General features: G+C 45.1%; 1 protein-coding gene across 1 annotated transcript in view; it reads right to left on the bottom strand.

Annotated features, from left to right (window-relative positions):
• Positions 1-7675: 7675 nt before the first annotated feature.
• LOC124787983 overlaps positions 7676-18050 on the bottom strand; it is a 164997-nt gene continuing 154622 nt past the window's right edge. Inside the window, exon 10 of the mRNA XM_047255008.1 lies at positions 7676-8032. Within this exon, the coding sequence (XP_047110964.1) occupies positions 7907-8032 (126 nt within the window). The 3' untranslated portion in view covers positions 7676-7906. The remainder of the gene's footprint in view (positions 8033-18050) is intronic.

Genomic DNA, 18050 nt, shown 5'->3' with positions numbered 1-18050 from the left:
CATTAACATAGAAGAGATACAGGACTAGCCAGAATAATAATTTTCCCCACTTAAAGAGATACTAACTCTTTGTTTTCTGTTTAATAGGTAGGATTTAAGACATTGTAGGGCACTGCCCCTAATGTTGTACTTTCAAGTTTGTAAATAAGCAATGCATAGTTTACTGGATCAAACGCATTTGTGAGGCCGCAGAAAATTCCTGCCATCTTAGCACTCTTGTCTAATGGTGCATTTATTTTCTCAATGAAACAGTTCAGTGGATTTATGGTGCTTTGTCCTTGTTGAAAACCAAATTGATTGTTTAGAATAATAGACTTTTTTGGAATGAAGTTTTGGATTTGGACAACAGCAACTTTTTCAAACATTTTGGACATGACTGCGAGAATCGAGATAGGATGATAATTTTCCATTACTTTTCTTGATCCCTTTTAAAAGAGCGGTCTGACTTTGGCTTATTTCAGTACCTCCGGGGAACAGCTCTCTTTAAAACTTTGATTTATTATTGGAGCTAGTGGGTTTGCAATTTTGTTGTGTACTGCTTTACTAATTTTGGTGGTTATTCTATCCCAATATGCATATATTAACCACCAACTATTTCAACCATCAATTGTGACATGTCAAACTTGATGATTTTTTTAAATATATGTCTTGTACCTTAAAGAAGAAGTCACAACATAAAATGACTAACTCATCAAAAGTAAAACTAGAGCAATTAGGATTTTCAAATAATAGAAGTACTATACACAAATTACACACAATTAGAGGTAAATACTACATACTGCAAACAACAATTGAAGTAAAAGGCACTACAAAGATATTTGTAGTGTTCTAGTATGTAAAAATATGAGAAGAACCACAAGCAGATACTGACACACGTGTGTAAACACATACACTGTTTGCCTAAAAGATTTATGTCTTTTTGAGAGGGTGAATCTGAGAGTTACAGTCAAGTGTTTCATAAAAAAAAGAAATGCATAAAAATATATTGCACATATTAATGCATAAGTTCAAATGATTTCTAGATAACTGCAAGAAAACCAATATTATATGCACTAATGAACTGTAAATAAAAGCACAAATAAAAATGAGGAAATAAACTTACCTATATCTGACTGATGTGTGGCCCATTGACAGACACAAGAGAATGGAGGCTTAACTAGCTTTGAGAATATCACTCTTCTCCCAGTATAAGTGCACACTCACACACACACAATTACACAGACTTCTAATCATTTCAATCACGGCTGCAGCAACAATGTGCATGTTCTACAATATTTATTTATAATGTGAACTAGTTTTCAGCTTATAAGACCATAGTCAGACATCAAGCGAAATACTGTCGAACAAACATATTTTGTGTTTTTATTATTTAGTATGAACTTCTAACAAAACTAATATTATATGTTTAGAACCTTTCTTTACTGAATAACTAAGATGTTACTATTGCACCACATACCAAAGTTTATTTCCCTCAAGAAAAAAGTTAAATTTGCATAGCCTTGCTAGCTGGGCAGAAGGGTGTTCTCTCTTCACTGTCAATGAAATTGTGGATACGCATGCTATGCCATCAGTGCTTACTGCATGGTGCACGTTACCACTTAAGTTGAAAAGCGAAGTAGACAGGACTGCAATGGAATGGAGCACTTATCTTAGAAATATGCACGAGGTTATAAATTTAACCACACGATTATTTATTTAAGCGCAAACATCACAAATCAGAAACAAATGAAAATCCGGGATGGAATGTAACAATACGAGGGAAGGAAAGTTGCTACTCACCATATAGCGGAGCTGCTGAGTGGCGACAGGCACAATAAAAGATTCACACAATAATAGCTTTCGGCCATTAAGTCCTTTGTCAGCAGCAGACACATACACACACGCACACTCACTCACGCAAGCGCAACTTGCACACACGTCTGCAGTCTCAGAGAGCTGAAACTACACTGCGAGCAGCAGCACCAGTACATGATGGTGAGTGGTGACTGGGTGGGGTTAAGGAGGATGTGGAGCAGGGAGGGGGAGGGATAGTATGGTGGGAGTGGCGGACAGTGAAGTGTTGCAGTTTAGACGGAAGGCAGGAGAGAAGGTGCAGAGGGGGGAGGGGGTAAGTAGCGGAAAGGAGAGAAATAAAAATAAAAATAAATTAAAAGACTGGGTGTGGCAATGAAATGACGGCTGTGTAGTGCTGGAATTGGAACAGGGAGGGGCTGGATGGGTGAGGACAGTGACTAATGAAGGTTGAGGCCACGAGGGTTATGGGAACGTAGGATGTATTGCAGGCAAAGTTCCCACCTGCACAATTCAGAAAAGCTGGTGTTGGTGGGAAGGATCCATATGGCACAGGCTGTGAAGCAGTTATTGAGATGAGAAGTATCATGTTTGGCAGCGTGTTCAGCAACAGGGTGGTCCACTTGTTTTTTGGCCACAGTTTGTCGGTGGCCATTTATGTGGACAGACAGCTTGTTGGTTGTTATGCCTACAAGGAATGCAGCACATTGGTTGCAGCTTAGCTTGTAAATCACATGACTGGTTTCACAAGTAGCCCTGCCTTTAATGGGATAGGTGATGTTAGTGACCGGACTGCGAAGGTGGTGGTAGGAGGCTGTATGGGACAGGTCTTGCATCTAGGTCTATTACAGGGGTATGAGTCATGAGGTAAGGGATTGGGAGCAGGGAATGTGTAAGGATGGACAAGTACACTGTGTAGGGTCAGTGGACGGCAGAATACCACGGTAGGAGGGGACCACCCTGTTGCTGAACATGCTGCCAAACATGATACCCCTCATCTCAATGACTGCTTCACAGCCTGTGCCATATGGATCCTTCCCACCAACACCAGCTTTTCTGAATTGTACAGGAGAGAACTACCCCTGCAATACATCCTACGTTCCCGTAACCCTCCTGGCCTCAACCTTCATTAGTCACTGTCTTCACCCATCACCCCATCCCTGTTCCCATTCCAGCACTACACAGCTGCCATTTCACCTCCACACCCAGTCTTTTAATTTATTTTTATTTTTATATCTCTCCTTTCCACTACTTTCCCCCTCCCCCTCCGCACCTTCTCTCCTGCCCTCCATCTAAACTGCAATAATTCACTGTCCGCCACTCCCACCATACTATCCTTCCCCTTCCCCACCCCAGCCTCCTCCTTACCTCCACCCAGTCGCCACTCCCATCATGCACTGGTGCTGCTGCTCGCAGTGTAGTTACGGCTCTCTGAGACTGCAGATGTGTGTGCAAGTTGCGCTTGCGTGAGTGTGTGTGTGCATGTGTGTGTATGTGTGTCTACTGCTGACAAAGGCCGAAAGCTATGATTGTGTGAATCTTTTATTGTGCCTATCGCGACTCGGCATCTCCCCTATATGGTGAGTAGCAACTTTCCTTCTCTCGTATTGTTACAAATGAAAAATTACTCATAAATTGTTCAACCATCTTTTTACTACTGTTCATGTCATTGTTGGCATGGAATTTACTGTCCCAGTATCTAAAAGGGGGTCTACAACGACAAAGTATTTGCATCAATACAGATAGCTGTACATTCAAGTCATGCTGGCAGGTACGCCACTGGTCCTGTTTGGTGAACGAGGTGCCTGCAAATTATTTGCAAAATATGATGCAAGGCTGTCTCACTGAAAAATGTCCATGCACTGGGTTGCAGAAATCACGAGTCTTCGTACAGCACCTGGGTCCTCCTTACAAAACACTAAACATTCACTGAATTTGTAACCAACAACCATGTGTAGCTATTGTTGCTACTGCTCTGCGCATACTCACACACGACTATGGTGTTATTTCCAGCTAGCAGAAAATCTGGTGAAAGCATCCATTTTCGCATGTGGTAGTGGTCTTCTTGGTGTTCAGCCAAGTTCTGGGAGTAAATAAGGATGTTGTGCAGATAGGCAAAACATCCTAGTGCACCATGGAGGACATCATCCAGAAAACGCTTGCCACGTTTGTGTGGCATAATGGAGGCCAAAAGGCATAGAAGAGGCTTTCAAAGAGACCGAAGGGTGTAATAATGCCAGTCTTCTAGGTGTTCTCCAGTGCGAGTGGGATCTGCATAAAAGTTTTTGCGCAGTCTACCTTACTGAATATGGTGGAGCTAAAAATTTCTTTACTGAGATGGCGGTAATCACCACAAGGGTACCAGGTGCCATCCTTCTTGGGAGCTAAATGGAGTGTGGAGGACCAAGGGCTTTTTGACGGGCACTGGATTCCAGCGGCAATGGAGGCTTCAATTTCTGCCCACATGTACTTGCTTCTGGCCAGCGAGGGAAGCACATGTAGCAGTGAACAGCCTTGCCCTGTGTGGTTACAATATAGTGCACTGTGTCATGATGTCCTTGCAGGAAGCACCTGGGGGGGGGGGGGGGGGGCATCTGAGGAGTGGAAATTTGGTGAGATTGGTGAAAGAATCACAGTCGGACAGCTGCTTAACAGTCAAGTGGGAGGTGGAGCTGTTAGTGTAGGGTGCGGAGTGATGCAATGTGCCATCAGTCAGATGATGCTGTGCGAGGTCAGGAAGAAGATTAAAGTGGGAATGCAAATCCATGCAGAGGATCAGGTCAGTGATGCTGGCCACAGTGAAAGTCCAGAGAAAATCCCACTGAGACCAAAGTCAACAAAACAGATGTGGGGGCCACAGATGGTCATGATATGATGGAACCAGTTGCTGTGGTAAGCAGGAAAGGGGAGGGAGGGTTGCGGCTGAAAGAGTGTAGGAGCCTGCATGGGTAGATGGACAAGTCCGAACTGGTGTCGATGAGTTACGATATGGGCAGGGTGGAGTAATGGTGGTCCGATATGAACAGGCACTGTGAAGAGCAACCAGCTGCACCTACTACCAGGTGCCGGCTGTGTTTAGGTGCCACAAACACTGTCGATGGCAGTTTGCTGCAGCACTGCCAAAGCACTCATGGTACCAGCACACAGGGTTTGTGTCACCTGACTCCTCCTGTTCGCCAGATGGATGTGGAAAGGGGATGGAGGTTGATGTGCCTGAACGTCATGTGCATTAGTGGTCGCGTGCGCCATGTGGGTAATAGCCTTGGACTGTGAAGTGTGGGGGTGGGAGAAAGGGATGGAGATGGGCACGTGCAAGGGTGCTGACTAAGTTGGCCATCTCATTGGTCAGGCATGGCATGATGTGTGCTAAATTGGACTCTGTGTCCTGAGGCACAGGAGGTGGTATATTCTCCAGCTGTGCTTCAGAGCAGCTGGGAGACTTGTTGTCGCCATGCTGGAAACAGTCGGAGCAAGAGGAGGCAGGTAAGGAGAATGGGCTGCGGCTACTGCAGGCAAAATATCAAGGGATTCAAACACCCGATCCACTATCACAGTGGCTGCATCAATGTCTGTACTATACTGCGTGGCGTGCACAGGACAGATGGCCGCCGGCAATCAAGGACTCCAGTTGTGGAAGATGAGTTTATCTGGCAAGACATGGAGTTCACCTAAGAGGCAGAGGTGCTGCAGGAGCTGGGTGGGTCTCATATCAGAACACTCAGCCAATGAAAACAAGTCCCAGAAGTGTGGCATTTCTGACGATGCTAAGCAGGTGATTAGGTGCTTTTTCAGTTTATCGTAGCTGCCGGGCAGTGGGGTGGGGGGTTAGCGATAATATCATGAGCTTCTGCTACAACTGTGGGTCTGAGCTGATCTATGGTAGGGGCGAACTTTGTTGTATCACTAATAATCCCTGACTCGCAGACGTGGGTCATGGGCGTTGAATGCGGGGAGGTGAGAAGAAGTTCTGCTCGGTTGAATGGTCGGCACCAGGGCCTGTGAAAGGGGCGCAGCAGTGCTCATGAGTTGGGCAAATTGGAGGAACTGATAAAGCTGACTGTCTGTGACTGCAGGTCGGAAGGCCCATTTGCATGGCTGTGATGCAATGTTTTCCACCGTGGAAGAGGTCCTGGAGCTTTGCTCTGTGGGACCATTTCCTGACATGTGCTGCATTTCCGTAATAAGTGTGGCTGGACTAATTGGAAGAAGGGAAGACAAGGATTGCACATTTGGTGCTCGCGCAGATGCTGTGTGGCACAGAGGTATACAATGGGCACTCTAATGGAGAGAGGAACCGTGTGAAAAAAATTCAAGAATCAGGGTCATCAGCTTCGGTATGCATGCTGTGTTGTCAGTGTTTACTGCACAGAGCACATTACCACTTAATTCGAAAGGCAAAGTAGTCAGGAGTACAATGGAACAGAGTGCTTATCTTCGAAATACGCACGAGGTTAGGTATTTAGCCACATGATTATTTATTCAAGCACAAACTACACAAGATCAAAAACTACTTTGTTCAAAATTCTTCAACCACCTGTTTATTTCTCTTCATGTTCTTGTTCGCATGGAATATACTGTACTGGTTTCAGAAAGGCGCCCAACAACAGCGAGGTGTTCGCATTAAAACAACTAGTTGCAAATTCAAATCATGCTGACAGGTACGCCACTGGTCCTGTTCAGTAAACAAGATGCCTGCAAGTTATTTGCAAAATACAATGCAATGCCAACTCACTGAGATATGGCCATGCACTGCCATTGGGAAGCTATTAGGTTGCAGCAATCACAAGTATTTGTACAGTACCTAGGTCCTCATTACAAAACACTATACACTCACTGCATTTGAACTGACACTCACATGTTGTTACTTTGCTAATGCTCAGCGCATGGACACACTGACAATGGCATTGTTTCCAGCTAGCGGAAAATCCAGTGGAAGCATCTGTTTCTGCATGTGGTGGTGGAGGAGAAGACACTCCTGTCAGCAGTTGCTTATCACGAATGGGCTCTTTGGAGAAAGTTCAGGTGCAGCTGCATGGACAGAGTCATCTGCTAGGGCAGACTGTGTGGGTCACCGAAATTTGGAATTTAGAGGTTGCCACAATATTTTTACGGTGAAAAGTGTGAATTTGTGGCTTAAGTGTATTTTTTGAGTGTACGTGAACATTTAGAGTTTAGCGTCAGGTCTGTGTTGCTTATTGGCAATTAGAAGTACGGGAGAGAGTGAAACTCAGTGTGGCCACGAGTCTACTCCTCTTACATAGCACCAAGGGGACCACTGAGCTCAACGTCACCACTGATCATTATCAATACTGTCACGTGTGCTCACTTCACAGGACACTGCAGAGAGATATGAAATTTAACTCACAACATTAGCTCATGATCTAGGTTATGTCATGCATTTTGTAATGACAATGTCTCGGAATGAGAAGATTTCAGTTGGTTACAAGGGAAGGAAGGTAAGAGTCCAGTCTCTTGTTGTTAAGTTGTCATTTGGGATAGCACTAGCTCCAGTGGACAAAATAAGGGGCAACATCCACGTAGCAGTGCTGAGAAAGCCATTCTGGGATTCAGATGAAGTGACTTATGGGAAAAGATAGAAAACCCAAAAAACCCAAATGAGGGTTTGAACTCCATCCTTCCACACAAATGTCCAGAGTGTTAAACACAACATCACACTCACTGTTAGAATACTACCTAATTTTAATGGATAAATTATTAATATCTCCTTAAAGTCAGTAAAAATTAAGTTTTGCAATCCAGACTATTTCAGGTCTACCGCAAGTCCACATAATTTAATTAATGAGATATTAAAAATTAATTGATCAATGAAAACTCTTGTGTAATCATTTGCTTGTAAATATCATTTACAGTTACTTCATCTGATCTTAAATGGGCTATAGGCTTCAGTTTCAGCTTTACCTACAGTGGTGGGACAAGATAGGGGGTAATTATTATGAATTATTATATTCACATACAATGGAGAAATTACTTTTTCTGTAGACTCTGCATAGCTGTTAATCTTAGATTTGACTGACAAATGAAATGCATTCCAGAAATTTTCATAAAGGCTAAAACTGAAAGTTGCAGTTCTTTAGTTTTACCAGAAGTGATATTTTCATTCTCTCTCAAGGTTTGATGTTTTCGTAGTTGATAATGCAGCACTTTTACTTTCTGTGCAGAAGTCTCTGTCTTCAGCTGACTTTAGACGGAGAGCCCACAGTTTCTTCTTGAGCTGACGCAACTGAAATAAAAACAGAAATGAGGACAGGCAACCATTCACCAGATGCTTTTATTTCTCTCTCTCGCTCTATATACCATACATGACACACGCTTTTATTTCTCTCTCTCACTCTATATACCATACATGACACACACACACACACACACACACACACACACACACACACACACACACACAGGACAGCTGCGGAAGGCTACACGAACACACGCACACATGTGGGTGGAGAACAAAGGGCCGGTTCAATTCTGGTAATGGTGAAAAAGGAGTAAATGGGAGGAAAAGAGGAGTAAATAGTAGGGAAACAGAGGGAAGGGAAGGGAAGGGAAGGGAAATGACAAAAGAGGAAAGAATGAGCACAAAGAAATAAGAGCTTATGATCGAAAGCAGACATATCATGTGTCTGTATATGTGCGGATGGGTGTGGGTGTGTGTGTGTGTGTGTGTGTGTGTGTGTGTGTGTGTGCGCGCGCGCAAGTGTATACCTGTCCTTTTTTCCCCCTAAGGTAAGTCTTTCCGTTCCCGGGATTGGAATGACTCCTTACCCTCTCCCTTAAAACCCACATCCTTTCATCTTTCCCCTTCTCCTTCCCTCTTTCCTGATGAAGCAACCGTGCGTTGTGAAAGCTTGAATTTTGTGTGTGTGTGTTTGTGTTTGTTTGTGTCTCTTCAACATACCAACGCTTTCATTTGGTAAGTTACATCATCTTTGTTTTTAGATATATTTTTCCCACGTGGAAAAAAAAAAAAATACATATATATGTTTTTGTAGTATATATATAAACAAAGATGATGTGACTTACCATACGAAAGCGCTGGCAGGTCGATAGAAACACAAACAGACACATACATACACACAAAACTCAAGCTTTCGCAACAAACTGTTGCCTCATCAGGAAAGAGGGAAGGAGAGGGAAAGACGAAAGGAAGTGGGTTTTAAGGGAGAGGGTAAGGAGTCATTCCAATCCCGGGAGTGGAAAGACTTACCTTAGGGGGAAAAAAGGATGGGTATACACTCACACACACACACACATATCCATCCACACATATACAGACACAAGCAGACATATTTAAAGACAAAGAGTTTGGGCAGAGATGTCAGTCGAGGCGGAAGTGCAGAGGCAAAGACGATGTTGAATGACAGGTGAGGTATGAGTGGCGGCAACTTGAAATTAGCGGAGATTGAGGCCTGGTGGGTAACGGGAAGAGAGGATATATTGAAGAGCAAGTTCCCATCTCCGGAGTTCGGATAGGTTGGTGTTGGTGGGAGGTATCCAGATAACCCGGACGGTGTAACACTGTGCCAAGATGTGCTGGCCGTGCACCAAGGCATGTTTAGCCACAGGGTGATCCTCTTTACCAATAAACACTGTCTGCCTGTGTCCATTCATGCGAATGGACAGTTTGTTGCTGGTCATTCCCACATAGAATGCATCACATTGTAGGCAGGTCAGTAGGTAAATCACGTGGGTGCTTTCACATGTGGCTCTGCCTTTGATCGTGTACACCTTCCGGGTTACAGGACTGGAGTAGGTGGTGGTGGGATGGTGCATGGGACAGGTTTTACACCAGGGGCAGTTACAAGGATAGGAGCCAGAAGGTGGGGAAGGTGGTTTGGGGATTTCATAGGGATGAACTAACAGGTTACGAAGGTCAGGTGGACGGCGGAAAGACACTCTTGGTGGAGTGGGGAGGATTTCATGAAGGATGGATCTCATTTCAGAGCAGGATTTGAGGAAGTCGTATCCCTGCTGGAGAGCCACATTCAGAGTCTGGTCCAGTCCCGGAAAGTATCCTGTCACAAGTGGGGCACTTTTGTGGTTCTTCTGTGGGGGATTCTGGGTTTGAGGGGATGAGGAAGTGGCTCTGGTTATTTGCTTCCGTACCAGGTCGGGAGGGTGGTTGCGGGATGCGAAAGCTGTTGTCAGGTTGTTGGTGTAAATGTTCAGGGATTCCGGACTGGAGCAGATTCGTTTGCCACGAATACCTAGGCTGTAGGGAAGGGACCGTTTGATGTGGAATGGGTGGCAGCTGTCATAATGGAGGTACTGTTCTTTGTTGGTGGGTTTGATGTGGACGGACGTGTGAAGCTGGCCATTGGACAGGTGGAGGTCAATGTCAAGGAAAGTGGCATGGGATTTGGAGTAGGACCAGGTGAATCTGATGGAACCAAAGGAGTTGAGGTTGGAGAGGAAATTCTGGAATTCTTCTTCACTGTGAGTCCAGATCATGAAGATGTCATCAATAAATCTGTACCAAACTTTGGGTTGGCAGGCCTGGGTAACCAAGAAGGCTTCCTCTAAGCGACCCATGAATAGCTTGGCGTACGAGGGGGCCATCCTGGTACCCATGGCTGTTCCCTTTAATTGTTGGTATGTCTGGCCTTCAAAAGTGAAGAAGTTGTGGGTCAGGATGAAGCTGGCTAAGGTGATGAGGAAAGAGGTTTTAGGTAGGGTGGCAGGTGATCGGCGTGAAAGGAAATGCTCCATCGCAGTGAGGCCCTGGACGTGCGGAATATTTGTGTATAAGGAAGTGGCATCAATGGTTACAAGGATGCTTTCCGGGGGTAACACATTGGGTAAGGATTCCAGGCGTTCGAGAAAGTGGTTGGTGTCTTTGATGAAGGATGGGAAACTGCATGTAATGGGTTGAAGGTGTTGATCTACGTAGGCAGAGATACGTTCTGTGGGGGCTTGGTAACCAGCTACAATGGGGCGGCCGGGATGATTGGGTTTGTGGATTTTAGGAAGAAGGTAGAAGGTAGGGGTGCGGGGTGTCGGTGGGGTCAGGAGGTTGATGGAGTCGGGTGAAAGGTTTTGCAGGGTGCCTAAGGTTCTGAGGATTCCTTGAAGCTCCGCCTGGACATCGGGAATGGGGTTACCTTGGCAAACTTTGTATGTGGTGTTGTCTGAAAGCTGACGCAGTCCCTCAGCCACATACTCCCGACGATCAAGTACCACGGTCGTGGAACCCTTGTCCGCCGGAAGAATGACGATGGATCGGTCAGCCTTCAGATCACGGATAGCCTGGGCTTCAGCAGTGGTGATGTTGGGAGTAGGATTAAGGTTTTTTAAGAAGGACTGAGAGGCAAGGCTGGAAGTCAGAACTTCCTGGAAGGTTTGGAGAGGGTGATTTTGAGGAAGAGGAGGTGGGTCCCGCTGTGACGGAGGACGGAACTGTTCCAGGCAGGGTTCAATTTGGATGGTGTCTTGAGGAGTTGGATCATTAGGAGTAGGATTAGGATTAGGATCATTTTTCTTCGTGGCAAAGTGATATTTCCAGCAGAGAGTACGAGTGTAGGACAGTAAATCTTTGACGAGGGCTGTTTGGTTGAATCTGGGAGTGGGGCTGAAGGTGAGGCCTTTGGATAGGACAGACATTTCGGATTGGGAGAGAGGTTTGGAGGAAAGGTTAACTACTGAATTAGGGTGTTGTGGTTCCAGATTGTGTTGATTGGAATTTTGAGGTTTTGGAGGGAGTGGAGCTGGAAGTGGGAGATTGAGTAGATGGGAGAGACTGGGTTTGTGTGCAATGAGAGGAGGTTGAGGTTTGCTGGAAAGGTTTTGAAGGGTGAGTGAGTTGCCTTTCCGGAGGTGGGAAACCAGGAGATTGGATAGTTTTTTGAGGTGGAGGGTGGCATGCTGTTCTAATTTATGGTTGGCCTGTAGGAGGATGCTCTGAACAGCCGGTGTGGATGTGGGAGAGGAAAGATTAAGGACTTTTATTAAGGATAGGAGTTGACGGGTGTGTTCATTGGCTAAGTTGATGTATAGGTGAAGGATTAGGTGGGTGAGGGCAATGGATTGTTCAGTTTGGAACTGGTATAGGGACTGATGGAAAGAAGGGTTGCAGCCAGAGATGGGAACTTTAAGTGTGAGGCCTTTGGGGGTAATGCCAAATGTCAGACAAGCTTGAGAAAATAGCATATGGGAGCGTAATCTGGCTAGGGCGAAGGCATGTTTGTGGAGGGAATGTAAATAAAACTTAATGGGGTTGTTGTGGGGGTGTTGTGAGGGTGACATGGTATTAGAAGGTGGAAAGTGTAACATGAGGAAATGAAAATGAAAATAAAAATATATGGGGATGGATAAAGGTGGACTGGAAATTAACTGGTGAACTGGTGTGAAAAAAGGCGAAAAGGTGTTGGCTACAGCTGGGCTATGTTGGACTTGGGTTGGTAGACAACGATGTGCACAAAGGTTAGGTGGTTGTGTTGCCGCCAAAACACGTTAGAGGACGGAGAAATTCGGGAAAATTTCGAAAAAACTGCGTGTAATATATTAAAAGGAGTGGTTTTGTGGTGGCAGATTATGAAAATGAGGCTAACAATTGTCTGACGAAGAAATAATGAGGTTAAAACCTGTGGGAAGCGGCTAAAAATTATCGGTGATGTGGGAAAAACGGAAATGGATATAAAGCGAAAGTTATTAGAACTAGCCGAAATGGTTTTTTAAAAGGTGAAAGGAACTAGAAATGGTGGATTTTATAGCGGCGGTAGTGTTGAAAGCGGCAAAAAAATTTTTTTGGATATGGTTTGGCAGTGGGTTACGTATTATTGAGTATATATAGGCGGGATAAAATTGTATAGATTACGGTAAAAAGGAGAAGGTGAATACAAAGTGAAACTACTGGCAAAAACAAAAAGAGAAAATAAGACGACAGAAAAGATTTCGAAATGCAACAGTAACAATAACAAACGTAATTGTTTGGTTCAAATTAATGATATCAATATAATAGAGGGAAACATTCCACTCGGGAAAAATATATTTAAAAACAAAGATGATGTGACTTACCATACGAAAGCGCTGGCAGGTCGATAGAAACACAGACAGACACATACATACACACAAAATTCAAGCTTTCGCAACAAACTGTTGCCTCAGCAGGAAAGAGGGAAGGAGAGGGAAAGACGAAAGGAAGTCGGTTTTAAGGGAGGCCTCAATCTCCGCTAATTTCAAGTTGCTGCCACTCATACCTCACCTGTCATTCAACATCATCTTTGCCTCTGCACTTCCGCCTCGACTGACATCTCTGCCCAAACTCTTTGTCTTTAAATATGTCTGCTTGTGTCTGTATGTGTGGATGGATATGTGTGTGTGTGTGTGAGTGTATACCCGTCCTTTTTTCCCCCTAAGGTAAGTCTTTCCGCTCCTGGGATTGGAATGACTCCTTACCCTCTCCCTTAAAACCCACTTCCTTTCGTCTTTCCCTCTCCTTCCCTTTTTCCTGCTGAGGCAACAGTTTGTTGCGAAAGCTTGAATTTTGTGTGTATGTATGTGTCTGTGTTTCTATCGACCTGCCAGCGCTTTCGTATGGTAAGTCACATCATCTTTGTTTTTAAATATATTTTTTCCGCGTGGAATGTTTCCCTATTTTTTTATATATATATATATATATATATATATATATATATATATATATATATATATATATATATATATATATATATAGAGAGAGAGAGAGAGAGAGAGAGAGAGACACACACACACACACACACACACACACACACACACACACACACACACACACACACATATCAGCACGCACAGCTTCAACACCCATCTTTGGCACAACTGGGACTCTTGAGATAAAACATCTGAAACACATATTTCGAAAGAATGGATGTGGGAATCGAGACATCATGTTAATTTTCTATGAGAGAAGAAAACATGAATATGTTCAACAATCACAAGATGAACAGGTAGACAAGTCATAAGATCTATTTTCTAACTGTTCAAAAAGATAAAAGAGTTACTGTGACTGTTTAAGGATAGTCTTTGCCTCAAGATCCTTGAAATTTATAATATTCCTTCTCAGTAAAGAAGCAACTATACTGGCGAGTAAATGTTGAAATTGTGATATTCCCAACCAAAATCACTAGTACAGTTTAACATAATCTTGATTGACTTTAACTGTAAATTACCATTTGAACATTATTGAAAAAAGAACATTTTAATTTGAACACATACTAATATGGCATATTTATAAGACTCACAAAGAGACAGATAAAAAAGTAGTTACTACAACACCCTAGTACCATGAAAAGGCAAGGAAAAATACATATGATCATTATGAATTATACATAACAAGAAAACAGGAATAAAGAACAATAATTAATTCTCAACACTCTTCCTTAAATATTTTTCTTCTTAATTCTTGAAACACTTTACAAGTAAATTGTTTAGTCAATATACCAATTGGTTAATCTGATCTCCCAACATATTTTAATTTGGTAGTTTTTCTGATGTGTTGTTTAATGAACTTTCTTGTAATTTCAATATTTTTCGTGTAATTTTTTTCTGTAGCTATAATTCAATGAATGTATGACAGCTCAGTTGTGAATAACACAGTTCTGCTGAAACTGCAAGTTCTTTTCTAAGGCATCATATACAATATATATCATCAATCAAAGAGCCAACAGCTCAGTACTCTGCTTCAGCTGTAGATTTCTTTTGAGCATACCAGTCAAAGGAGTACTATCACATGATGAGAGCTCTACTGGTGAAGCATCTAGTTGAGATATCACCACATCATCATAATCAACATGAGCAAGTAGTGCTTGTCTCCATTAAAGACTAAACCAGACTCTGTAGTTCATTTTAGATGCGGAAAAATATGGAAAATTTTGTAACAAAATGAAATGTGCATATGGCATATTTTGTGTGGGAGCCCCTTTTGAGGAGTTCGGTTGCCAGATGCAAGTATTTTTATTTAATACCACTTTGGTATCTTGCTTGTTACTGACCCAGCTGAGAATCGAACCCAGGCCCCTTGCGTGGCTTCAGCCATGCTGTCACTGGTTCATCATTAAATCTGCTTAAGTATTTAACAGAAAAATTGATATCCACATGAAATACTTTTAAAAGGTACAACATACTTTGCAGTAGCCACCAGAAAAATCGCGGGAAGCGCACATTGGCACGGCGCGTCACGGACGGTAGTTGCCGCAAGTAGAGTCCTGTCCACCAGAGGGCACGCGAGAATTTGGACGCGACCTCTGCCGGCATAACAACAACAACAACAACAACAACAACAACTCCGGCAGCACGGGCCGTGTCCAGTCAGTTAACATCGGGCATGCCTAGGACACAGTCCCGGTCTACGCTAAGTGAAGTGCGACGTAAACGTGAACAGTGTTACTAAACAATTGGCGACCAGTAGTGTCGTTCTTTCGCGTGTTGCGTCATCGTTCGGGTTTCGCAGCTTCTCCATGGCATGGAGGATTTGGTGCAGGTTTTGGTTGCGCAGCAGACGGAGCTCATGGCCACCATGAAACACGTGCTTCCGGCGTTGCTCTCCAGGCCGTCTGCTCCGGCGCAGTTCCCTCCTCCCTTTCCCCCGTATGACGAGACGGCGGAGGATTGGGACGCATATGAACATCGCCTTCGGCAGCATTTCCAGGCGTTTCATGTTGCCGATGCGGGGGTATGTCGTGCTCTCTACTTGTCTTGGATATCTCCCTCGCTGTATCAAGTTTTGCGGCAGCTAGCGCCGTTGCAGGAACCCTCATCCTTGTCTTTTGACGTATTGTGTTCATTGCTGTCTACATATTATCGCCGCCGCACGCATGTTGTGGCGGCTAGGGTCGAGATCTATCCATGCAAGAAACAGCCCCATCAGTCTTACCGGGCGTGGGCCGCTACTCTGCACGGTGTTAGTCGCAAGTGTCATTTTGTCACGGAGCAGTCGCGAGAATCGTATGCCCACGTTATGGTACGCGACGTCATTGTTGTTCGTTCGGCCCCTGATAGGGAGGTCCGGCAACGGGCCCTGCAGTTAGAAGACCGTTCCCTCGAGGATCAATCGTATGAAGTCTCTCACGCAGCAGGTCAAAAGCCGGAAGCGTGGTGCGACGTCGCGGAGGTTCAGGGTGGCGCGGCCGCGTCCACTGTGTCCGGGGTGGACGACATGCGAGCGGTGCAATCCGGTTGTTACGGCCGCTCCCGCACGGAGCGTAAACAGAATTCCGGCCGCCGGCCCCTGTTGCCGTCCTGTGCGTCGTGCTGTATACATCATGATCGGTCAGAGTGCCCCCAGCGTTGGACCGTATGTCGCAAATGTAACAAAACAGGTCACATTGCTAAAGTTTGCCGCTCAGCCTCAAAAGAATCGAAGGAAGCAGGTACAGAGGACATGGACGTTGACATTCAGGAAGTTTCATCGGGCCAGGCTCCCGACGCATCGGCACGCAAACTCTTTATCGAGGTGTCGGTTTGGTCGCGCCAGTTACAACTGCAAGTAGATACGGTTGCGGCAGTTTCGTTGTTGAATGCACAAACTTATTCCGATCTTGGATCGCCCCCGTTGGCGCCAGTTTACCGGCGTCTACGTGGTTATGGTAAACAGTTCATTCCCCTACTGGGTCAATTCACTACCGACGTGACTTACAAATCAGTCACTCGGCCTATTACTTTTATTGTTGTCAGTGATGCGAGCTCCGCTAACCTTTTTGGCCTGGATGCCTTTCAAGCTTTCGGTTTTTCTATCGCTGACACCATACAGTTGGTCTCCGAAGACGTTCCCTATCAATCATTGGAATCTTTGAACTCAGACTTTCCAGATATTTTTGAGGAGGGCCTGGGGGTGTTTCAGATTTTGAAGCTCACTTAACGTTGAAGGCGTCGGCTCGCCCACGTTTTCTACGCGCGAGGCAGATCCCCTTGGCTCTCTGTCCTCAGGTAAAGGAAGAGCTAGACCGGCTGACAGCCCTAGGGGTCGTTCTTCCCATTTCTTCCAGTGAGTGGGCTTTGCCCCTCGTTTTTGTAAGGAAGCCCTCGGGAAAATTATGTCTTTGTGGCGATTTCAAGGCCACCATTAATTCCCAATTGGTGGTGGACACCTATCCTTTGCCTCGTGCTGATGAATTGTTCTCCGCCGTGGCAGGAGGCCAATATTTTTCGAAAATCGATCTGTCGGAGGCTTATCATCAGAAACCACTTGATGAGGACTCCAAACGGCTGGAGGTCGTCAACACCCCGTTTGGCCTTTACTAATACCAGCGGTTGGCCTTTGGAATATCCAGTGCCCTGGCGATATTCCAGCGTTATCTTGAGCATGTCACGTCGACAATCCCTCATTGTATAAATTACCTGGATGACATCATTGTCACAGGCCGCAGCACGAAGGAACACTTGCACAACCTTCGCACCCTCTTTCTCAAATTCAGGTCTGTGGGATTGCGTTGCAACCTGCATAAGTCAACCTTCTTCCAACCGTCCATGGAGTATGTGGGCTACACTGTATCTCGGCACGGCATCCAGCCACTAGGAAGTTTGGTCCAAGGTATCGTCAACTTTCCTCGGCCCGCTTCGCTGAAAGAGTTACAAGCTTTTTTAGGCAAGATAGCCTATTACCACCGGTTCATTCCCAGGGCTTCCACTATAGCCCACCCTCTGTACTGCCTTCTGCACAAGGGTGTTCCTTTTGATTGGTCGCCTGCATGTGAGTGAGCGTTCACCTCATTGAAGGGCCTCCTCACGTCAGCCCCTTGTTTGGCTGCTTTTGATCCCCATAAGCCACTGGTCCTGTCTACAGATGCTTCACAGTATGGGGTGGGGGTGGTCCTGGCCCATCGCAATGCAGATGGTTCCGAGCAACCACTGGCGTTTGCATCTAAAACGCTTAGTCCCGCGCAGGCCCATTACTCCCAGGTGGAAAAAGAGGCTTTGGCCATTGTCTACGCTGTTACCAAGTTTCACCGTTTCTTGTATGGCACGAAGTTTCAGTTAATCACTGACCATAAGCCGTTAATATCGTTATTTGGCCCCGCCTCTCAGATTCCGGATAGGGCGGCCCACAGACTACAGCGCTGGGCCTTGTTCCTCTCTAAGTACCATTATGACATTCATTTTTGCCCTACAGGACAGCATGCCAACGCTGACGCTCTTTCCCGTCTTCCGGTGGGCCCGGATCCTACGTTCGATCGAGAGGAGATTATGTGTTTTCATTTGGATGTGGCGTCCCGCCAAGCGGTTGATGGCTTCCCGATCACTAGTTCTCGAGTCGCCAGGGAAACAGCGGC

This window comes from Schistocerca piceifrons, chromosome 3 (assembly GCF_021461385.2).
Source record: "Schistocerca piceifrons isolate TAMUIC-IGC-003096 chromosome 3, iqSchPice1.1, whole genome shotgun sequence".
NCBI classification, from domain to species: domain Eukaryota; kingdom Metazoa; phylum Arthropoda; class Insecta; order Orthoptera; family Acrididae; genus Schistocerca; species Schistocerca piceifrons.
The sequence above is the reverse complement of the archived record's forward strand: the minus strand, read 5'-3'. Positions and strand labels throughout refer to the sequence as shown.